Genomic DNA, 23,450 nt, shown 5'->3' with positions numbered 1-23,450 from the left:
TTTTCGACAACGGAATAAATTGTTGATGATGGTAGACATTTATATACTGCCGCTGATGGTAGACATTTATATATTGCTTTTCAACAACAAAAAGTTCACAAAGCAGTTTATAGAGAAAATAAAGGGTGCAATCCTAACCCCTTATGTTAGTGCTTTCCAGCACTGACATAAGGGCACTGCAGCTCTGAGGTAAGGGAACAAACATTCCCTTACTTTGAGGAGGCGTCTGTGAGTGACACCCAACTGCAGGATGTAGCACACATCCCATTGGATGTAGCACACTATGTAGCACACTATGCCAGTGTTGGAAAGTACTGACTTAAGGGGTTAGGATTGCGCCCTAAATGGCTATTATGTGGCTATGTTTCAACCCCAAGGGGAAGGTCCCAAACAGCCAGGATGAGCAGCCCAGCTGGCAGTTCTCTGTCTTTCAACTATGTATGGAAAATGGCCTGAAGACCAGGGTGAGCATTCACAAAAGTGCAGGACCAACTGCTTCCAGAAACCAAGGAGTTTGAGGTTATGCCACATTGCAACTGTTCCAAGTACAAAGCTTCTCTGTGGGTTGCCCCAAAGCAGTGGTGTAGCTAAGGGGGTACAGCGGGTAGCAGTCACACTGGGCAATGAGCTTTAGGGGGCAACAAGCTGAACTTGACATTAGTGGCCAAAATTGTGAAAAAAATTGGTATGTATGAATAATACCATCATGTTATATGTCATTGGAAAGGTAATTTAATGGAGAATGCAATGAAACAAACCCCATTGGAATATCTCTATTCTATCAAAAGTTATGGCCAATTAACCAGAAAACAAAAACGCAACTGCCTTATGGAACAAAAGGTGGATTTTCTTAAAACTGATCCACGAGACTGATTGTTCTGAGAGTCAATGAGATGTAATGATACAGCATGGAACCAATAAGGTGTTAATATGAGCCGGCTTTCATTTCCATATATCATAATACAGCTACTCCTGCTAACTGGAAAAGAGGCACTTTTTCTAGTGGTGCTCTTATATTTAGCAGGGGAGAATAACCATCCCTCTTCACTCCAGCACAGTATCTCTAAACAAAAAGGGGCACACTTTTATTTATTAATTAAATTTTATTTTGTCTGGGGGTGGGGCTGCAAAATCTTCTTTGATCCCAGGTAGCAGATAGATGCCTTAGCTATGCCACTGGCTGGGAGAAGGTAGCGGATCAAGTGGGTGATGAACTGCTGAAGGGAGGAGGCAGGTTTCCCCCCAATTTTCACTTTTTTAAAAAGCCCAGGTGTGACGTCACTTTCGGTTGTGACATCATTTCCAGGGTATTATTTTGAGCTCTGCACTGAGCTACATGTTCATTAGCTACACCACTGCCCCAAAGGATGCTGTTACCAGTAGCTCAGTCAGGGGTCTTGCCAAACCAGATTCCGAGCAACAGTGATGCCATCTCATATAAAGTGGTCTGTCTGTCTTTTAAAATGAAGTTGGACCACTGGTCCAATTAGCCTAGTACTGTCCATTCCTAGTGGCAATGCCTCTCCAGGGAGGTAAGATGATGGGGAGCAGTCACCTGCCACTATCAGTAGGTTCACACAAGGGTCAGGAGGGAGGTGGGGACAGGGCAGGGGTTGGCAGAAGGGGGAGGCAACGGGGCAGGAGGAGGGTAGATCAGGCCTGGGAAGGGGGTGCGTTTGACTGCAGCGGTGCCTGCACGAATCCTAACTCCCTTCATGTGCCTGATCCATCTGATCTACAGAGTTGGCGCATATCTGAGTTGACCCATGGCAGCTGCTGGGACGTACCTTGGGACAAGGAAGCAAATGTTCCCTTACCCAAAAGTGGCTTCAACATACCAAAACTACAGTGGGAGCTGCATTGAGTGGCTGCATCATCACAAGCAGAGTTGCAGAATATTGGGCTGTAACAAGTTACAGTTCCCTTGAAATACCCTTTGAAATGCATGTTCCTTTGAAATGCTAGTTCTTTTGAAATGCTAATTTCCTTTCTGTGTCTTTTGAACCATCTGGAAAGCAGGAAAATAAGGAGCTATATGTCAGATCTTCAGGGTGAGTCTTTGTACTTTTATTCCAGGAGGTTATGCTTGCAGTCCGTACAGTATTATTTAAAAGGGTTTCAGTTATTTCAGTGGCGTCACTCTTATCAGAGGGTTCACTCCTTTGGGTCTTCTGATTTAAGGGAGAACCAAGCAGCTGTGAATCTCTGAAGCCTTATCTTGATAAAGATAAGGTCTTCATAACTCTGATCAGCAGGTTCACACTTTTTTCCTCTTCTGATCTGAGGGAGAATCAGCTGTAAAAGTCTGATGCCTTATCTAGATAAAGCCCAGCTCTGAAGATCTTAGAGGGACTTTGGCTAATGTATTAACACAGGGGTGACCAAACTGTGGGCACAATCCTAACCAATTTCCCAGCACTGACTTAGCCACAATGCAGACCCAAGGTAAGGTAACAAACATGCCCTTACCTTGAGGAGGTCCTCTTGACTGCCTCCCCACCGTAGGATGCAGAGCATGCCACATTGGCACAGCTATGCCAGTGCTGAAAAGTTGGTTAGGATTGCACCTTGTGTCTCTCAAGCCACATGCAACTCTTTGACATCTAATGCGTGGCACTCCAAAATATATTGACTGAGATTAATTTTGTATCACAATTAATATAAAAGGTAAATTAGAAATTTTCAAGTGTTATAATTATTTACTGGTATAAACTGAGAGTCCACTGGATTAAAACATATGTTTAATGTCCATGGTGAGTAAATATATTTCAGAATTTAAATTCTTCTTAAGTATGATGGCTCTCAAACGGGGCTCTCAAACACCTGAAGTTTACTGTTTGCATCTCTTACATTAAGCAAGTATTAACACGAAGGTTGTACAGGTGACACGGAGATGTGACTGCAGATGTGCCAGGCAGCATGATTCAGTGGAATCAGTGTTCTGACTGAACCACAGTGCTATAAGAATGGGGGCTTTAGAGCCTCTCAAGCGTAGGGAGATGCTGCTGGCTTGGGAGGTGCAGATGCTACAGGGGGAGGAGAAAAAAGGAACAAACATGTGAGGGCGGATGTGGCTTCACGTCATGAGTGAAGCCAGTTTTGCCCACACTTGGTGCTCACCATTCCAGGATCCGGAGAGGAAACCTTGAGCCCTGGGAACCCAAACAGGAAACTGCTCTATCTGGAGAAGAGAGGGTGATCCAGTGGTTTTCTCCCCACGTAATCCATACAGTGCTGGATGGGGTTTGCAACCAGTGATGGGGATGGACAGCTTTCCATCTAGGAAAATCTAGAGTAGGAAGCAATCAGCAAGAAGAAAGGCAGGATGCAGAATAAGTGCAATCCTGTTGCACCTTCTGAGAAGGAAAAAGTAGCCACAGCTGATTGATTCTTTCTAAGCTGGATTGGGGAAGAAGGGGAGAGACCCAGTAGGAGAGAGGCCCCCAAATCAATCAGATCTCTGCATTCACAGGGCATCTGAAGACTTTTCTTCCCCTTTTCTTAACAGTTTCTTCTCCATCTGCTGCCCCAGCTGCTGCCCAAAGCAGCTCTCATCTCAAGACCTCCCAGAGCAGGTAGGATCAATATTTTTTTGCATGGTGCTCTGGGATGTTGCATGCCCATAATCACAAGTGCTTGGTGATGACTTTATTTCTCCAAGTCCCCCTACCCGAGCACCCCGCATCTCTACCTGGACCCCAATTTTTCCCCATTTCCTTTCTTCACCCACCCTTTTCCATGCCCCCCTCCTCAAACACCCTCTTGGCTACCCTTTCCACTGCACCTCCCTTCCTACTCAAGCTTCAATCTTATCCACGCTTACCTGAGAGTAAGCTCCACTCACTATAATGGGACTTACTTCTGAGTAGACATGCATAGGATGGGGCTCTCAGTCGCCCCCAATCCAAACACCTCCTCTCAAGTATCATTCCCTTGATCATCCCCCAAATCCAGACTTTCACAAGCAGCACCAGGCTCTGATCAATGGCCCTTTCCAGTTTCCAGAGGGCAATGGGGAAAAAAAAGGACACAGAGAAGTAACGGCAGATGTGACTTCAGGCAGGTATCCCAAGTGAGAAACTTTCTTGGGTTGCCCAAACTGGGTGTGCTGCGTTCCAAGATACGGAGAGGAAACCTTGTGCTGGGAAGAGAACCAAACCAGGAAACTGCTACAATTGGGGCAGGGAGAGAGCAGCTTTCCCACCTCTTTCCATTCAAGAATTTTGCCCTAGCATTCACGCCTGCGCAGTAGGAAGGCTTGGATTATGTCGTCACTATGGTAGACAGAACACACACACACCCCCAACTCAATCGATCAGTTCATCTCACCTTCTGCTTCCTTCCATTTGTGGAACGCAGAAAGGGAAGGTCTGGTTTGGCAAAGGGGGGGGGGGTGAGGCAATGATGGAACCCTGAGACAAGCAACCTCATGATCACTGTGGTTATTATGTATCTTCAGAAGGATCACATACTATAGCAGCAGAGGATTGCTTCTGAGCTCTTCTGTTGAAGAAGGAGAGACATCCCCTGGCTGGACACCAGCTCTGATCTGGCGTGCTTCCATACGATTTGTGCATTCATTCACTAGGCATCTGAAGGTCTTCACAGGCTACAGTTTCTTCCCATCCCCCCCCCTCTTTTGCACCAAAGCAGTTCCCACAAGGAAAACCTCCTGGAACCTGCTTGATAAGGTAGGAACAAGATTCAGGATTAAGTGGATCAGATCATCTGAAAGAGGTTGGTGACTTTATTCTTCCAGGTTCTTTGGAGCAGGCTAGCCAGGCATCCCCCACCAGCAGGAGCTTTTGTGCTCTCTCTGCTGCCGTGGCCGCCTTGAGCTTGCCTGGAAGTTGCATCTGTGAGTTGTTGTTTTCTGTTTGTTCTAGTCCAGGGGTCTCCAAACTTTTCAGTACAAGGCCCACATTGTATATTAGATATAGTTTTGCAAGCCAGGAAAAAAAAATCAGTTTTATAAATGAATTTTACATGAATGAGTAAGTTTTACTTGGATCTTTTTTTTTTGTAATCAGCATGATATGATTCATAACAAAATGTGACAATTTCAAAGAAAAAAATGCCATGTTTAAACTGATAAATTTGTTAAATTTAAAACTGTTAAAACAGTTGTTAATACTGATAAAATGTCTAAATGTTAAATGATAAAATGTTAAATGATAAAATGTTAAAACTGATAAAATGTTTTAACCATGTTAAAACTGATAAAAGTGTCAGACATTGCTGAAGGCCGGATAAAATCTTGTGGAGGGCTAAATGTGGGCCCCCAGGTCGTAGTATGGAGACCCCTGTTCTAGTGTGCACATTTTAAACTGCACATTTTAAAACATCCGTGCTTTAAAATCACGTCCATTGTCTTGTAACCCATACTCCAACCTGGCAGGTATTACCTCTGCATTGCAGCTGGGTGGGGGGCTGAACTGTGGATGCATGGGAGAGGTGAGATCTTTTCTTTGGTGAAAATAAGTTGTAAATATATTAGAGCCCCAAAGGATCGAGCACCAAAACACATCTAGACCCCCCTGGCTTATACATGTGTTCAGGGATCTCCTGCAGGGGAAAGTGAGGATTAGTACAGATCTGGCTTTGTCCTGGATCACAGAGTGGGGGAGGGGTTCACAAGAGAAAAACAAACCCCACAATGGGGTGCAAGCCAAGAATATAAACCGTAGAAACATGGCAGACACCCCCCAAAAATAAAACTTTCAGCCAGACTCCATTCCTGCAAAAGCATTCCTGCAAAACTGGGACAGCGATCGCAAAAGCAGACAAAGACACTGCAGGAGGAGAAATTAGTGAGAAGAAGGATCGATTGAGAGAAGGGACAGTGCTACTGGTGAGAGGGAGGGAGGGAGTGGGCTGGGCAGGGGTCCTGAGTGTATCTGTTGCATCGCCCAAGGATTCTACTGCTGAAATGATGAGACTGATCTCAGGGAAAGCCCTCTTTGGTGATGATCTCCCTGCCCTATAAATTTTTTTCTCATGCTTCTAAGCATTTCCTGCCACTACCAAATCTACCAATTTCCCTGCTTTTGTCATCTTGCTTTCTGTTTCTGATAAAACCCTGGGGTACGCATGCGCCAGGTTGGGAACCACTGCTCTAAGGGATTGGAAATTTGGGTGCCCCACCCTAATGAAATTGCTGCAAGCACAAGTTTTCCTGTACGCTAAATTATGGTTTCAAGTTGCCCAGTGGCCAGGCCACCTGGAAAATCTTTTCAGATTCCTACTCCAAGAATCCTTGGTATCCTGTTGCCACTCCCTTGTATCTGGTATTTAGATAGGCTACCTCTACAACCCAGAGATGGCATATAGCCATCATGGCTTGTAGCCTGTAATGAACTTTTCCTCATAAATCTGTTGAATTCCCTTTTAAAAGCATCTAGGCAAGGTGTCATCACCACATCCTGCAGCAAGGAGTTCCACAAATCAATTACTTGCTGGGTAAAGAAATATTTTCTTTTGTCTGTTCTATCTCTTCCACCACTCAATTTTAGTGAATGGACCCTAGGTGTGGTGTTGCGCATGAGGGAAAAGAACTTCCTTCTAGCCACTCTATTCATCTCATGCATAATTTTTGTTTGGTTGGAGGGGTGGGGCTTTTGCTTTCTCTCCCCAGCTTAGTTTACAGTGGGCCGTCTTTATCCACAGGACCCACAGATTTGACTTAATGTGGGTCCTGACCTGCATCTGGAGAGCCTCACCGAACCTCCTGGATGCACCCAGGAGATTATCTGAGGCACAGAGGTATTCTGAGGCCTGTTAGAGGCTTCTGAGAGGCACTTCTGGTTTGACAAAAAACCGAAAGTGCCACGTGGCCTCCCCACACCTAGAAGGGCTCCTGAGAAACTTCTGGCTTCTGAGAGACACTTCCCATTTTTCGACAAACAGAAAGTGCCTTTCAGAAGCATGTGGGAGGCTTTCTGAGACAAGGGGAGGCTGCACACAGCCTAATTGTCAGGAGTATTGAGCCCTCCAAGGGCTCTGGGGCATCAGAGGTGCGTATAACAACATGTTCTGAAATTGTCCCAATCTTCCTGCCCCCACAGAATTCTTCCCTGACTCTCATCAGACGCTGTCCTCCTTCTCCGGAAAAGGAAATGGCCACAGCAGAACTGAAACAGGTATGGGGGATTTGGGGGAATTGTGCTTTTCTTGTAAGTGGATTCAGGCAGGGATGTCTTGGAAGTGGGGCATGTACCAGGTAATGGGAGTGTGAAGAATTATCTGTGTTTGAACTGCAGGAATTGATTCTGCTGATGTTTTTCTGGCTGAAGAGCTGGGACTGCACCCGTGGCAGCAAGGATTAAATGGAGGGTTGTCTGCTTTTGCTTTCAGGGCCAAGTGACATTTGAAGATGTGGCTGTGTACTTCACCAAGGGAGAGTGGGCTTTACTGGATGCCAGGCAAAAGACTTTATACCGAGACGTCATGCAGGAGAATTATGACAATGTGGCCTCCCTCGGTAGGGGATCTCGTCTCACCTTTGTCTAGTGAAATCTCTTTCCCCTTCTTGTACAGTATTTTTTATTTTAAGGCTGTTCATCCTGTTTGTCTCCAGAAACAAATCTAGGACAGCTAGCAATAATAAATGTGACAGTAGCAGTCAAAGCAGCAGTCAAAGCCTTGAGGAATGAAAACACCTTCAGTAGCTGCACAGAGGATGGGCCAAGAATGAGTCTGTTGAATGTGCTGGGGAAGGAATTTCAAAACTGATGCTACCACCCTGTCTCTAGTGCCTGCGAGGTGGATCTGAGTTAGAAGTGATCAAATGAGCAGGGATTCAGAGGCCCGTTTAGGGATCTTCGGCCAAGGACAGGTTCCTGTGGGAGAAAGTGTCCCTTAACCTATCTTTTGCCTGGCCCACAGGTGTACACATTTGATCCCTGTTGTGTATATGCAACATTGGGCTAAAATGAACATAAGAACAGCCCCACTGGATCAGGCCATAGGCCCATCTAGTCCAGCTTCCTGTATCTCACAGTGGCCCACCAAATGCCCCAGGGAGCACACCAGATAACAAGAGATCTCATCCTGGTGCCCTCCCTTGCATCTGGCATTCTGACATAACCCATTTCTAAAATCAGGAGGTCACGCGTACACATCATGGCTTGTACCCCATAATGGATTTTTCCTCCAGAAACTTGTCCAATCCCCTTTTAAAGGCATCTAGGCTAGACGCCAGCACCACATCCTGTGGCAAGGAGTTCCACAGACCGACCACATGCTGAGTAAAGAAATATTTTCTTTTGTCTGTCCTAACCCGCCCAACACTCAATTTTAGTGGATGTCCCCTGGTTCTGGTATTATGTGAGAGTGTAAATGGTTTAAGATATCTAAATAGAAAAACTGTTGGCAAATATTCAAAGCTGGAGAAGGGCACCACTGGCCACAGCTTTTTCCTAGATATCCAGAAAGTACCTATTTCCTGACTTGGTTATTAACCAAGCCTTGCCTCCTAAGACCTAAACCTCTTCTGTTTCACATGCTGGTTTTCTGTTTGCAGGGAGTTATTTTGTAGAAGGAGCATTCAGTCATATGCAGTCCAAAGTGGTGCATGGCTCAGGTGAGCATTTCAATGGCATCCAGGCCTCCATCTCAGTAAATTCACCCTTCTTTGTTTGGCTAGGGCAATTCTTGCATCACATAAGGGAAGAGTTCTGTGGGGATCAAAAGCTGGCAAGAAATTTTGAACAGAGATCAAACCCCAAACAGGTCTCCCCTTTTCAAAGACAACCCACACAATCCCAAAGGTTGAGCATTGATCCATACTGGGCATGTGCTCTATGTACATTTACTCAAAAGAAAAATCCCTTAATTCATTGGTGATCCAATCTTATACAACTTTCTAGCAGCCATGCCACTAGGGCGTGCATTGCATCCTGCAATGTATAGGCCATCACAGAGGCCTCCTCAAGATAAGGGAATGTTTGTTCTCTTACCTTGGGGCTGCATTATGGCTGTATCAGTGCTGCAAAGTTGGTTAGGATTGGAGGCCCTGATTCTTGTTCCCTCAGAAGGATGCTTTGGATTGCAGTCTTCATGCACTTGTCAAGGTGATTGCAGCTGTTGCTTTTGTTCCTGAACAGGATTTGGAGTTCTTCAACTCAATTCAATCTCCTATTTTGAACAAGGGGACAAGCCCTGTTTTTTAGATCAGGTAATTTTGGAGGACAAGGATGATCTATCTGGTCAAAGCACAGGTAAGAGAACAGAAAAAAACCAACTGGTAGAAAATCATTTGATTTGGGATAAAATGCACAGAAATTTCCATTAGTGTTTTGGTTGAAAGATAAGTTCTTTTTCATACATCTGGCTCCTGTCCAGGCTGACTTGGTGATATTATAAAATCATCCTCAGAAAATATATGAAAGGGTTCTGGACTTCCAGTTTTCTCTGGAAATGGATATCTTCCCAGGGGCCGTTTTCAGAAAAAGGGATGGATATAGCAAATCTGTGGTGTATTCATATAGTTTACTCAGATTCTGTGCCAGACTGCTGCTTATAACATCAGTTATGTGTGCAGGGGTAATAGTTGAATAGTTGAAAGAACATAAGAAGAGCCCTGCTGGATCACACCAATGGCCCATCCAGTCCAGCTTCCTGTATCTGGCCTACTATATGCCTACTATAGTGGCCTACTATATGCCTCTTGGAGCACACAAGACAACAAGAGACCTGTATCTGGTTGCCTTTCCCTTGCATCTGGCATTCAGCGATAGGCCAACCCTAAAACTCTGTGGTTGTATACAGTGATCATGACTTGTAACTTGTAACTCCAAGGGAGTTCGAGCCCCAGAGTAAGTCTTTGCAGGGGAGGAGGGGAGGCAGTGACGCGATCCCTAGCATCGTGTCGCTAAGGGGGCTTTTGGGTTTTGACTGGACTTACCAGAGCATCCTGCAGCTTCCAGGGGTTGCAGGGAGCCTGGCATAACAGGGCTCGCCGAGCTTAGAAAATGAAAGTGGAGCGATCGCTCCCCATCTCCGCAAAACCAGAATTGGAGTGCGATCACTTTGCTTTCACTTTTCAAGACCTGGGGAGCCCTGCTGATGGTTGCGCAGGGCTCCCCACACCCTCGGGAGGCTAAGTCCAGCCAAGCCCCTGCAGCCCCCTTAGCGATGCAATCCCAGGGATCACGTCGCTGCCTCCCCCTGCCTCCTTGCTGCCCCACCCCTTAAGCGGGTAGAGGCCAGGGCCCTTAGGCTGGGGCATCACGACACCCCAGTTTGAAAAGTCCTGCTTGTAACCTGTTGTGGATGTTTCCTTCATATATCTTCTAATCCCTTTTAAAAGCATCTAGGCCAGGTGCCATCACCCCATCCTGTTGCAAGGAGTTCCACACCACTATTATGTGCTGGGTAAAGAAATATTTCCTTTTATCCATTCTAACGCCCCCACCAGTCATTTTCAGGGGACATCTCCTGGTTGTGGTGTTGTGGATGAGGGAAAGGGACTTCCCTCAATCCACTCTATCTGTCCCATGTATAATTTTATATTTTTCAATCATGTCTCCCCTCTATCATCTTATTTCCAGACTGAAGAGCCCCAACAAAAGTGGGAGAACCTAAAACATTTTTGAAATCCCCATTTCTGAAAGTCACAGGGTTCTAGTTTCAACCACTGTATTTAATTCCAGCAAACAGTAACAACATCATTGAATCACTGTACAAATGTCCCTCCTATGGCCCTAGTACAAGCCTTCCCAAACTGGGGCGTCATGGTGCCCCAGCCAGGGAAACCCTGTCCCTATCCCTTTAAGGGACAGGGAAGGGGGGAGGGGGAAGACAAAAAGCACGATCCCCAGAATGGAGGATTTTTTTTTTTTTAACTTACCAGCAGCCAGCACAGGAGTCCAGTTACTTTCAACTTACTAGCAGCCAGCATAGGAGTCTTACCAGGAGTTACTTTTAACTTACCAGCAGCCAGCACAGGAGTCCAGGAGTGTCCGGGAGGTCTGGGAGGCCCCCCTCAGAGCTCCCCATCTCCTAATGTTTAAAAATACAAAAAAAGGCAATTCTGATTTTCGTCATAAAATTGGCAGTGCCAGTTCTTTTTCCTATTTTAAACATTTGGAGGTGCAGGAAACCCTGCAAAGGCCCCCCCCCCCCGGACCTCCTAGGACAATGGTGCTGGCACCTGGTAAGAAAAGAACAACCCTCCCATCCCTGGCAGCAGTGTGATCCTGGGGAGCATGTTGCTGCCTTAGCCCTTCCCCCAAACACACTTACCTAGGTTCTCAAATTCTTCTGGAGTCTGAAAACCTTGGTCCTAGTATATACAAGCAGAATGAGGTGTCAAGAGAGATGCTTCAGAGAGCAAGTGAAGGATAGAATGTTTAAATACTTGGGCACCTTAAAAAAATTTGCTACAAAATGAAAACTGGAATCTGTAGAAAAAAATCCTCATTCAGTCCCCTCCTTACTGTGTTAGTCTTCTACTTGCAGGGTTTTAAAAAAAACAACAACAGGGAACCCACCAACAGATTGCTAGAAGGAAGCTTTTAAGTGACTACCTTGTTGCCAGAATGACCACCAAGCCATAGGCTCTCCCAAAATTGGATCCTTGCTTGTACATACTGTAGTTGAGATCATTAATTTGGGGCCCAATCCTATCCAACTTTCCAGCACTAATGCAGCCATCCTGAAAGTGGCCTTCATGGTGTCCTCCTTAAGTCATGGTGGCCTTCTTAAGCTGAGGGAATGTTTGTTCTCTTGTTTGTATCAGTGCTGGAATGTTGGATAGGACGGGACCCTCAGTTCAGTTACATCTGCCTCTGCTGTCTCTGTGAAGGATTTTCTGTCCCCAGACCGATCTCCAGGCTTGAACAAAAGGACTGGCAGTTCTTCAAAGAACGGGTTCCATCAATCCACAGCTTATGTACAGTTAGGCTAAAGGTAGCTCATATGAAACCACTACATATGGTGTAATGAGACTAACTACTCACTAGTAGTCTGGGGCATTTGGTGGGCCGCTGTGAGATACAGGAAACTGAACTAGATGGGCCTATGGCCTGATCCAGCGGGGCTGTTCTTATGTTCACTATCACCACTAGACTCCAGACTGGAATACCTGTTTACATCTTTTTCTTATGCCTTTTTGCCTGATCAGAACTTCCTGACGTGGTGATCAAAGTGGAACAAGAAGGGGAGTCTTGGCTTCTAGATCAACAGGGTTTTGAGAAAAGTGAGATCTGTCAAAACATGTGCTCAGGTGAGGAATAGGTAAACTAAATCAGTGTGGATAGATAGTATATCTCCAGTCCAGTTTCTGGTCGGTCTGCAGTTTGAGCTAGCTGTGGCTGAGGACCTGGATGTTCGCACATTTGAACCCTTACAGTAGTCACAGTGGCGTGGAAAGGACTCTGCTGGAAGAGCCCAAAGGTCCATTTAGTCCAGGGGTGTCAAACTTAAGGCCCGTGGGCTAGATGTGGCTGTCAGAAGCTTTTTATTTGGCTCCTGTTATAATTGGGTGCTCCCAGAGCCACCCTTTCAGCAAAGCCGCTTCTACTGGGGCATCCCTTCGCAGAGTACATCTCAGCTGCTGAGCTGTGAAGTGCCACCCCAGCAAAAGCAGTACAACTGAAAAGGTGGCTATGCTCTCTCATATCTTGATCTAGATTTGTATATTTTCTCTTCCATCATTTGCAGCTGATGAGTTCCTACTTGAAAACGAGTGCTTATTCCTGGCCATCATCTGCTTAATGACATCACTTCCTGCTTAATGATGCCACTTCTGGCCCTCAGCAGGTGCCATGAATGCTGTTCAGCCCACTGTATGAAACAGGTTTGACACCCCTGATTTATTCCAACATCCTGTTCTCATAGAAGCCCACAAGATGCTTCTGGGAAGCTCAGACACTGGATAGATAGGCAAATAACTCATTTCCGGTATTGCTTCCCAGGAATTAGTATGCAGAGGTATACTGCCTTTGGACCTGGATGTAACATATAGCCATTGTGGCTAAAGCCATGGATAGATTTGATCTCCTTGAAATCTGTAGAATCTTATACTGTTTTGACATGTCCCTGTTAATTTCTGCATGGGACAGTCCAACTCATGCATCTTTCTCTGTTCACTCCAACAGGCTACGGGAGTGTAGAAGACGAGGAGAATTTTCTAATAAAAAGCAGAAAGCAAGTAGAACCCAATAGGATGTTGTTTGCAGGCATTTTGCAGGAACTGGAGAATGTGGAACAGGTCAGAGCAAAGAGTCAACAGAGACAACACCCAGAGAGAAGATGGGAAACAGTTTCAAGTTGCGAAGCACCTTTAGGACAGAGATTTCACAAATTTACACAGAAGTGTGGAAAATCCTCTAACCTTAATGGACATAAAAGAAATGACACCAGAAAGAAATGTTATAGGTGTCTGCACTGTGGGGAAAACTTGTATCAGCAATCTCACCTTATTGATGACGATAGAATCCATTTAGGAGAGAGACCCTATAAATGTTTGGCCTGTGGAAAAACTTTTCTGGGGGAAAAAAGGCTTATTACAAATGAGATAATCCATTTAGGAGAGAGACCCTATAAATGTCCAGTCTGTGGAAAATGTTTCAAGAAAAAAGCAGTCCTGAACACACATGAGAGAATCCACTGGGGTGGGAAGCCTTATAAATGTTCAGTGTGTAATAAAAGCTACCGGAGTAAAGCAAGCCTTACTACACATGAGAGAATCCATGCGGGAGAGAAACCCTATCGATGCTCAGCCTGTGAAAAATGCTTCTGGGACAAAGCAAACCTTATTATCCACGAGAGAATCCATTCAGGGGAAAGACCCTATAAATGCTTATTGTGTGGGAAATGCTTCCGGCAGAAAGTTAGCCTCATTACACATGAGAGAATCCATTCAGGAGAGAAACCATATAAATGTTCAGTCTGCCAGAAAACCTACCGGCATAATGCAAGCCTTGTTGTACACGAGAGGATCCATTCTGGAGAGAGACCCTATAATTGCCCCACTTGTGGGAAAAGCTTTCGGCAAAAAGCACACCTTATTAAGCATGAGACAATACATTCTGGAGAGAAACCTTATAAATGTTCAAGCTGTGAGAATAGTTATAGGGATAAAGTTAGCCTTATTAAGCATGAGAGAGTCCATTCAGGAGAGACACCCTATAAGTGTTCAATATGTGGGAAATGTTTCCAGGATAAAGCAAATCTTATTAAACATAATAGAATCCATTCAGGAGAGAGACCCTATAAATGTTCAACCTGTGAGAATAGTTTCCGGCACAAAGCAAGCCTTGCTGCACATCAGAGGATCCACTCGGGAGAGAAACCCCATAAATGCTCAATCTGTGAAAAATGCTTCGGGGATAAACAAAGTCTTATAAATCATGAGAGAATCCATTCAGGAGAGAAACCCTATAAATGTCTTGCCTGTGGGAAAGTTTTTCGGCAAAAAGCAAACCTTATTACACATGAGAGAATCCATTCAGGAGAGAGACCCTATAAATGTTTAATATGTGAGAAATGCTTCCGAGATAAGGCAAGCCTTGTTAAGCATGAGAGAATCCATTCAGGAGAGAGACCCTATAAATGTTCAGTCTGCGGAAAGGGCTTCCGAGATAAAGCACACCTTATTAAGCATAACAGAATCCATTCTGGAGAGAGACCCTATAAATGTTTGACCTGTGGAAATAGCTACCAGAATAAAGGAAGCCTTATTGCACATGAGAAAATCCATTCTGGAGAGAAACCCTATAAATGTCTTGTCTGTGGGAAGGGTTTTCTGCAAAAAGGAAACCTTATTACCCATGACAGAATCCATTCAGGAGAGAAACCCTATAAATGCGTGGTCTGCGGCAAATGCTTCCGGCATAAACCAACCCTTATTAAACATGAGATGATTCATTTGGAGGAAGAACCATAGAAATGTTCAGCATTTCAAAAGCTACAGTCATACAGCAAGCCTCATTGCATGCGTCCAAAAATCTGTTTATGTAAATGTTTAGTTTGCGGGTAGAGCCACCAGCATGAATCGTACTTGATTGTGCATCATGAGAGAGACCATAAAAATGTTTAGACTGTGAAAAGATAGTCTGTGGCACTTACAACCTTCTAATACATAAGAAAATCCTTAGAAGACAAACACCCTACAAATGCTCACACTTTATAATTGGGCCTTGAAGCCACAAAATATGCTCTGCCCTTAACATCTCTGAGCACAAGCAGAGTTCCAGCAAGAAAACTCTTCTTTCTAGCCTAAAGAAAGGCCAAAAGCAGACTGTTCTTGCTAGCCAGCAGCCTGCATTCCAAGTTTCACCATTGCCTGCCAAGTGGACAGCTTCACTGCCATATGGATAGATTTATCAGGAAGGAGCCCTTGAGCTCTGTGCCATCCTTGTTTCCATTATCTGGTGTTTACTGGCTATGCTGCGATATCTGTAATTTCTATGTAACCAGCTTTAGGAAAATGCTACTGCTACTACTACTACTACTTCTTCTTCTTCTTCTTCTTCTTATTATTATTAAGAATACTTGTATATGACTTTTCAACATATACTATACTGCTTACTGCTTTGTTTTTGGGCTTGGCAGCTGTGTATCATGGCCACTGTCCTGCTCCAGCTGTCTGTGTGTACCCTCGCTTTGTAACTTTTGTTGGCATCCTTCAGTCTCGGAAGACGGTCACGCTCTGAATGGTGGTTCTGGAACAGAGTGTCCTCTCCAGTGCGCGAAGCCTGGGTAAAGTAGGTATGGAGGATAGGCTGTTACCCATGCAGCAAATCCCCCCTCTCCACGTCGCTGAAATGGTCCAATAGAAAGGCAGAGACCAATACGGTTGGTTCCAGCGGCATCACAGGAGTTGCCAGAACGTTGACTGTGTTCAGCCATGAACTGCCTCAGGGACTCCGGCTCCGGATTTTGCCTCGAGGTTGCCTCGCTTTGTAAATAGCCTAATAAAATTACTGTATCAGCCAATATGGATCTCTCATATCACTTCCCTAGCATCTCAAAGACCTTCCAACCCACACCCGGGGCACACAATGAGTGGCTTTTGTTCCACATAATGTCTACCTAAGGCATGCTCTATGTGTGGTAAAAGTGACTCATTTAGCTCAAACCTTATGAGAGAAACTTTGCAAACATGAAACTATATACATGCTCTTCCTTTTGGAAAAGCTTAAGTCAAAGATCACATCTTATTAAACATGAGAGAACCTATACTGGGGAGAAACGTTTTAAATGCTCAGTCTATGGTAAGACTTTTATGCAAATATCAAACTTTAATATACATAAGAGAAGCCACACTAGAGAAAAACCATGTATGTGCTCTGACTTTGCTGAAAGCCCACTGGCCCACAGAGGCAGTATCCAAACTCCTCCGACTTGGGGAGGGAGGGTTGTGTCCGCAGAGATTGGCCAACTCAGGGGTCTAGGAAGGGTGGAGAGGAGGTGGGAGGGAGGCGTTCCAGGGTGGGTGGAGGGTGGGGAGTGGAAGAACCCCATTTCCTGAACAGCACTGAGCAGCTTGAAGCTACTCCATTCTTCTTGGACTTGCGCCACCTCCTGAGGTGGCGAAAGTCCAAGTAGACCCACTGGGGCTGTGGTGGCTTACCCGGGGGTAAGGGGAAGAGTTTCCCCTTGCCTCTGGCTGAGCCACTTCTGGACCCAATCTTGTGCTGGATACAGTGCAGACCTCCAAAAATAAAATACTTTAAAAATTAAGTACTTTAAAATAAATGCCATATACACATGTATTGGCAACCTTCAGTCTCGAAAGACTATGGTATCGCGCTCTGAAAGGTGGTTCTGGCATAGCGTCTAGTGTGGCTGAAAAGGCCAATCCGGGAGTGACAATCCCTTCCACACCGGGAGCAAGTGCAGTCTGTCCCTGGTCTGTCTCCCTGGCTATGGGCCTTCCTTCTTTGCCTCTTAGCCTCAGACTGTTGGCAAAGTGTCTCTTCAAACTGGGAAAGGCCATGCTGCACAGCCTGCCTCCAAGTGGGCCGCTCAGAGGCCAGGGTTTCCCACTTGTTGAGGTCCATCCCTAAGGCCTTCAGATCCCTCTTGCAGATGTCCTTGTATCGCAGCTGTGGTCTACCTGTAGGGCGCTTTCCTTGCACGAGTTCTCCATAGAGGAGATCCTTTGGGATCCGGCCATCATCCATTCTCACGACATGACCAAGCCAACGCAGGCGTCTCTGTTTCAGCAGTGAATACATGCTAGGGATTCCAGCACGTTCCAGGACTGTGTTGTTTGGAACTTTGTCCTGCCAGGTGATGCCGAGGATGCGTCGGAGGCAGCGCATGTGGAAAGCGTTCAGTTTCCTCTCCTGTTGTGAGCGAAGAGTCCATGACTCGCTGCAGTACAGAAGTGTACTCAGGACGCAAGCTCTGTAGACCTGGATCTTGGTATGTTCCGTCAGCTTCTTGTTGGACCAGACTCTCTTTGTGAGTCTGGAAAACGTGGTAGCTGCTTTACCGATGCGCTTGTTTAGCTCGGTATCGAGAGAATGAGTGTCGGAGATCGTTGAGCCAAGGTACACAAAGTCATGGACAACCTCCAGTTCATGCTCAGAGATTGTAATGCAGGGAGGTGAGTCCACATCCTGAACCATGACCTGTGTTTTCTTCAGGCTGATTGTCAGTCCAAAATCTTGGCAGGCCTTGCTAAAACGATCCATGAGCTGCTGGAGATCTTTGGCAGAGTGGGTAGTGACAGCTGCATCGTCGGCAAAGAGGAAGTCACGCAGACATTTCAGCTGGACTTTGGATTTTGCTCTCAGTCTGGAGAGGTTGAAGAGCTTTCCGTCTGATCTGGTCTGGAGATAGATGCCTTCTGTTGCAGTTCCAAAGGCCTGCTTCAGCAGGACAGCGAAGAAAATCCCAAACAAGGTTGGTGCAAGAACACAGCCCTGCTTCACTCCGCTTTGGATGTCAAAAGGGTCTGATGTGGAGCCATCGAAGACAACAGTGCCCTTCATGTCCTTGTGGAAGGTCTGATGATGCTGAGGAGCCTGGGTGGACATCCAATCTTGGGGAGAATCTTGAAGAGGCCGTCTCTGCTGACCAGGTCGAAAGCCTTTGTGAGATCTATGAAGGCTATAAAGAGTGGCTGTCGTTGTTCCCTGCATTTCTCCTGCAGTTGTCTAAGGGAGAATACCATATCAGTGGTGGACCTGTTGGCTCGGAATCCACACTGCGATTCTGGATAGACGCTCTCTGCAAGTACCTGGAGCCTCTTTAGTACAACTCGGGCAAACAGCTTTCCTACAACGCTAAGGAGAGAGATGCCGCGGTAGTTGTTGCAGTCACCCCTGTCACCTTTGTTCTTGTACAGCGTGATGATGTTTGCATCCCTCATGTCTTGAGGTACTCCACCTTCTCTCCAGCAGAGACAGAGGATTCCATGCAGCTCAGTGACGATGATCTCTTTGCAGCATTTTAGGACTTCAGCAGGGATGCTGTCTTTTCCAGGTGCCTTGCCAAAGGCAAGGGAGTCCAGGGCCACATGAAGTTCTTCTAGGGTTGGTTCACTGTCAAGCTCTTCCAGCACAGGCAGGCACTCAATGTTGTTCAGTGCTTCTTCGGTGACTACATTTTCTCTGGAATATAGCTCAGAGTAGTGCTGCACCCAGCGTTCCATCTGCTGCGCCCGATCCTGGATGACCTCGCCTGTGGCAGACTTCAGAGGGGCAATTTTCTTCTGTGTTGGACCTAGGGCCTGCTTGATACCATCATACATCCCCTTGATGTTGCCCGTGTCAGCTGCTATCTGTATCTCGGAACAGAGCTGGAGCCAGTAGTCGTTAGCACATCTCCTGGCAGTCTGTTGGACTTTGCTGCGAGCAGTTCGGAGGACCTGCAGGTTGCGCTCACTGGGACAGGCCTTGTATGCTGCTTGAGCTCTCCTCTTTTCCTCAATGACTGGTGTCAACTCCTCAGAGTGGGCTTCAAACCAGTCTGCCGCCTTGTTGGTCTTCTTGCCGAATATGGACAAGGCGGTGTTGTAAACGGTATTCTTGAAATGTTCCCATCTGTTGGATGCGTTTGCGTCGGCCGGGCCTGGAAGAGATTCCTCAAGCGCTCGTGCAAATTCCTCCACTTTTCTCTGATCCCGGGTCTTGCTGGTATCAATGCGAGGTCTTCCTTCCTTTTTCGTGTGATACAGTCGCTTTGTTTGCAGTTTCACTCTGCTGCACACCAGGGAGTGGTCAGTGTCGCAGGCAGCACCATGATAACTGCGTGTGATCTTGATGCTGGGAAGGCTGGAGCGTCTGGTGAGGATCAGGTCGAGCAGGTGCCAGTGCTTTGATCTTGGATGTCTCCAAGAGACTCTATGTTGGGGCTTTGTGTTGAAGAATGTGTTGCTGACACAGAGACCGTGATGACAGCAAAACTCTAGCAGGCGTTGGCCATTTTCGTTCATCCTCCCAGTGCCAAACTGACCTAAGCAAGTGGGCCATGAACTGTTATCAGCACCAACTCTAGCATTGAAATCGCCGAGGATGAACAATGGCTCTTTTACAGGGATTTTCTTGACAGTGGTGGCCAGGTCATCATAGAATTTGTCTTTGGCTTCTGCTGGAGACGACAGAGTCGGTGCATAAGCACTGATGAGAGTGATAGGTCCTGCTGATGACTGGAGCTGCAGGGACAAAATTCTTTCACTTCCCACAGTAGGTGGGATGATGGATTTCAGCAGGGTATTTCTGACTGCAAAGCCAACGCCATGTTCCCTGGTTTCGTTTGGTGGTTTTCCCTGCCAGAAAAATGAGAAATTTCTCTCCTTGACAGATCCGGAATCTGGCAGCCTAGTTTCTTGAAGGGCGACGATGTCCATCTGCAGTCTGCTCAGCTCCATGTCGATGACAGCTGTTTTGCGTTCGTCGTCTATTTCTTGCAGGTCATCAGAGAAGCCAGGTGTCATTGTCCTAACGTTCCAGGTGCCCAGCTTTAGGGCAGTAGTTTTCTGTTTTCTGTTGCATGGTGCAGAGTTGTCGATCCGCTTGTCGGTTTTCACCCTAAACCCCACGCACCCCATGAGGTTAACGGGCCGTGGCGAGGCAACACCTTACTGGCTGGGGACTGCCCAGCTTAAGGCGGGCGGTAGCTGCCCAATGAGATGCAATGATCTCTCCCACCGTCGGAAGCAGCCCCTGGCGTCATGCTCTACGCCAATCGAGCAAAGACTTATAACCGGTAAACTGCTGCTTCCCGTGTTGTGCCGACGCCGTATGGCGAAGTTGGAGTGTCCTCTCCAGTGCGCGAAGCCTGGGTAAAGAAGGTATGGAGGATAGGCTGTTACCCATGCAGCAAATCCCCCCTCTCCACGTCGCTGGAATGGTCCAATGGAAAGGCAGAAGCCAATACGGTTGGTTCCAGCGGCGTCTCAGGAGTTGCCAGAACGTGACTGTGTTCAGCCATGAACTGCCTAAGGGACTCCGGCTCCTGATTTTGCCTCGAGGTTGACTCCTGAAGCCTTTTCCAGAACTGGATGTAGCCACAAGGCAGTGGAGGTTTGAGGTCAGAGTTTCCTTCTCTTAGATGAGCTGCCTTCCTAGGCTGACGAGTCCCATCTACCCGGTGGCTGTTTAGTCGCCTCTTACGACAAGTACAGCCAAACTGAGGGCCTATTCTTAGCCCCCACCCCCCAGGGTAAACATAATTCACTTTGTCGTACGTAATAAACCAGGGGATTGTGGTTCATATGGCAAAAGAGGTGTAGCCGCTGGTTGGCTGCCTCTTGGGCAGCACACAGCAAAACGTGTTCAACCACATCTACATATAACATTCAAAATGATGGCAGTTCTCCGTTATCAGGGCAAAGATGCTCCAAAAATCTGCTACAAAGGCCCTATATACATCTACTGAAGTTGGGTTCTGCAACAGGTTTTCAAGGCCTTGAGATCTAGTCTTTTATAACTTATAACTTGTATAACTTTTATAACTTGTAGCCCAATCCTATCCAACTTTCCAGCACCGGTCCAGCCGCAATGCATCCCTGAGGTAAGTGAACAAATGTTCCTTTACCTTGAGAAGGCCTCAGTGACTGCCTCCCCACTGAAAGATGCAGCACGTGCCCCATTGACACAGCTGCATCAGTGCTGGAAAGTTGAATGGGATTGGGTCCATGACCACCTTCCTGAATTTGCCGATACAATGATGCCAAGGTGGGGCGTTCAATATCAGTTTCCTACAAAATCTTTAATCATTTAATCAGAGCATTCATTTTAAGAACAAAAATAATCAAAAAGCTGCACTTGTTACTGTAACAAACGGTCATTCAGTTATGTTCAGCAATTTAACATAATTTGACAGCCTCTCCATTTTACCTTATCTTAATTCCATTTTCTGGACAGTTGTGGTATAGTGTGTGCTATAGCAGCACAGCTGCATCATGTAAACTGGTGGGGGATAGGATTGGGGCATAAGTTATAAAAGACTAGATCTCATATACACATATACTTTAAAATAGATACCATATACCAGTGATTTTCAATTCTTTTCATCTCGCGGCACACTGACAAGGTGCTAAAATTGTCAAGGCACACCACCAGTTTTTTTTTGCAAGCTGTTGGAATCACTTATGAGTTGCTTTTGCAGACCCCTCCAGAACAGCCCCTGCCTTGATCTGACCTCCTCCTGTCTCTGCATCCCCCCATCAGTGTCTGTGTCAATTTTCTAAGAGGGGAGCTGGAAGGAGAGACCCCTCAAGGGAAGCAGGAGACATCCATCCGTCATTCAGGGGTGCAGCTGGGAAAGGGAAAAGTTTCTGCACAGGAAGAGGAAGAAGCAGATGCTGTGCAGGAGCTTAGGCTGCAATCCTGTGCACACTTTCCTGGGAGTAAGTCCCATTTACTGTAAATGGACTTACTTCTGAGTAGACATGCCTAGGATTGTGCTGTTGGGCTGCAACCCTATCCACATTTTCCTGGGAGTAAGTTCCATTGACTGAACTTCTGAGTAAACAAACCTAGGATTGCAGCCTGGCTTGGCTGCTCCTCCTGACCCAGGCAGGGATCAGGCGCCTCCTGACCTCTGCAAGCCGGGAAGGGAAGGCAGCAGCCGCAGGAGCAGCGAGGGAGGCGGCTAGCACTTTATCAGGTCCAATTCCAGTCTCCAGTCGCCAAAGCTGTCAAGTGGCAGCCCGTTCCACAGGCCAACCCTCTGCCTGCAAGGACTTCTGTGTGTGCAAAGCCTCTCCTGCTGCAGAGGCTGCTCGGAAGTCGTCCAGGGTGCCAGTGCGTGTCCCGGGCTGGAGGCTCAGCCCACCTGGACCTGGGGGATCCCAAGGCTGGCAGGCGGAGGGGGGGGGGGCGTGTGCCAATCGGGGCAGGGAGGTAAAACGGGGGCGGGGCTCTCTCCTCCAATGGGCGCTGCGCATGCAAATGAGGGCGCTGCTGCCTGCATCCTCACCTGCATCCCTCTGGCTGAGCATCCCCTGGACCACTCGCTGGCTGGGCAGAGCCACACAGGGCAGCAGGCAGGAGGCAGCCTCTTCTCTCCAGCCCCCCCACAAGCTCAGAGGCAGAGAGGGGAGCCACCAGCCATGAGCAGCAGGTTCTCCCCCCCCCCCGCCCCTGTTATCTCCCTGTCTCCCTGGATGAGGTTGTGGAAAGCCCTCAGGGCAGAGATCTCCTGTCTTGCACCATGGAAAACGCTGCTGGGCACAAACCTCACTTTCAGAGAAACCTCTCTGAGGACCGGATTTCTTCTCTCTCTTCTTCCTGGGCTGTTTCCACCCTCTTGTTTGTTTTCCAGGTGAGATCCTCGCAGTGCAGACTGGAAGCTCCTAGGGGTAGCCACCTGTCCAATGCCCTGCGTGCCGTTCAGGGGGAAAGGGGCCTTTGGACTCTTGAAGGAGCTTGCAGGCTCTGCCTCCAGGTGCTGGGAGAGGTGAGAGCAGTAGCCTCTTCCGAGAAGGGGGAAGCAAAGTTCTCTGGGGGGGGGAATAGATGGAGAATCGGACCTGTTTGGAGGACTAGGTGAGGCAGCCTGCTTGGTCCAGAGCAAAGGTGGACCAGGTGGGTGGCTTCACCTTCTTTCCTTGAAAGTTACGAAGAAAAACCCAGAAGAAAAACCAGGTGGCCAGAAATACCCTATCCCAATTGCATATATTTTGGGAGGTGACTCACTTAAGATCTTGCTGATCATTCAGCGGAACCTCCATGTACAGCGGCGGTGATCAGACAGAACCACGGTGAGCAACCTCTTGGTGGGGGGGGGGGTGAATTGTCCACCACCAAGAATACGGAATGACATATCACATCTGACATGGTTTGACATGGTCCCTCACCAAAGGCTGCTGAAAAAACTCCACAGTCAGGAAATTAGAGGGCAGGTCCTCTCCTGGATTAGGAACTGGTTGAAGACCAGGAAGCAGAGAGCAGGTGTCAATGGGCAATTTTCACAATGGAGAGAGGTGGAAAGTGGAGTGCCCCAAGGATCTGTCCTGGGACCGGTGCTTTTCAACCTCTTCATAA

General features: G+C 47.0%; 1 protein-coding gene across 2 annotated transcripts; it reads left to right on the top strand.

Annotated features, from left to right (window-relative positions):
• Positions 1–379: 379 nt before the first annotated feature.
• Positions 380–15,942, top strand: LOC136642154 (zinc finger protein 665-like). Of its 2 annotated transcripts, none has more exons than XM_066618411.1 (9): positions 380–464; positions 3,509–3,575; positions 4,460–4,691; positions 7,065–7,139; positions 7,354–7,480; positions 8,522–8,581; positions 9,105–9,218; positions 12,125–12,226; positions 13,101–15,942. In XM_066618411.1, exons 1-9 carry the CDS (start codon positions 437–439, stop codon positions 14,888–14,890), a joined length of 2,595 nt encoding a protein of 864 aa, XP_066474508.1. In that variant the 5' UTR covers positions 380–436; the 3' UTR covers positions 14,891–15,942. The 2 variants fall into 2 exon arrangements, with proteins under 2 accessions (XP_066474508.1, XP_066474509.1); XM_066618412.1 differs by lacking the exon at positions 380–464 and adding an exon at positions 3,177–3,219.
• The last annotated feature ends 7,508 nt before the right edge of the window (positions 15,943–23,450 follow it).

Source organism: Tiliqua scincoides, chromosome 2 (genome assembly GCF_035046505.1).
Source record: "Tiliqua scincoides isolate rTilSci1 chromosome 2, rTilSci1.hap2, whole genome shotgun sequence".
In the NCBI taxonomy this organism is placed as follows: domain Eukaryota; kingdom Metazoa; phylum Chordata; class Lepidosauria; order Squamata; family Scincidae; genus Tiliqua; species Tiliqua scincoides.
The sequence above is the reverse complement of the archived record's forward strand: the minus strand, read 5'-3'. Positions and strand labels throughout refer to the sequence as shown.

Bases quoted from the DNA above. Each gene is read 5' to 3' on its own strand.
- LOC136642154 (XM_066618411.1), top strand. From the start codon at position 437: ATGTATGGAAAATGGCCTGAAGACCAGG. The intron at 7,481-8,521 runs GTAGGGGATCTC...TTCTGTTTGCAG, and splicing joins TGACAATGTGGCCTCCCTCG to GGAGTTATTTTGTAGAAGGA. The intron at 8,582-9,104 runs GTGAGCATTTCA...GTTCCTGAACAG, and splicing joins CAAAGTGGTGCATGGCTCAG to GATTTGGAGTTCTTCAACTC.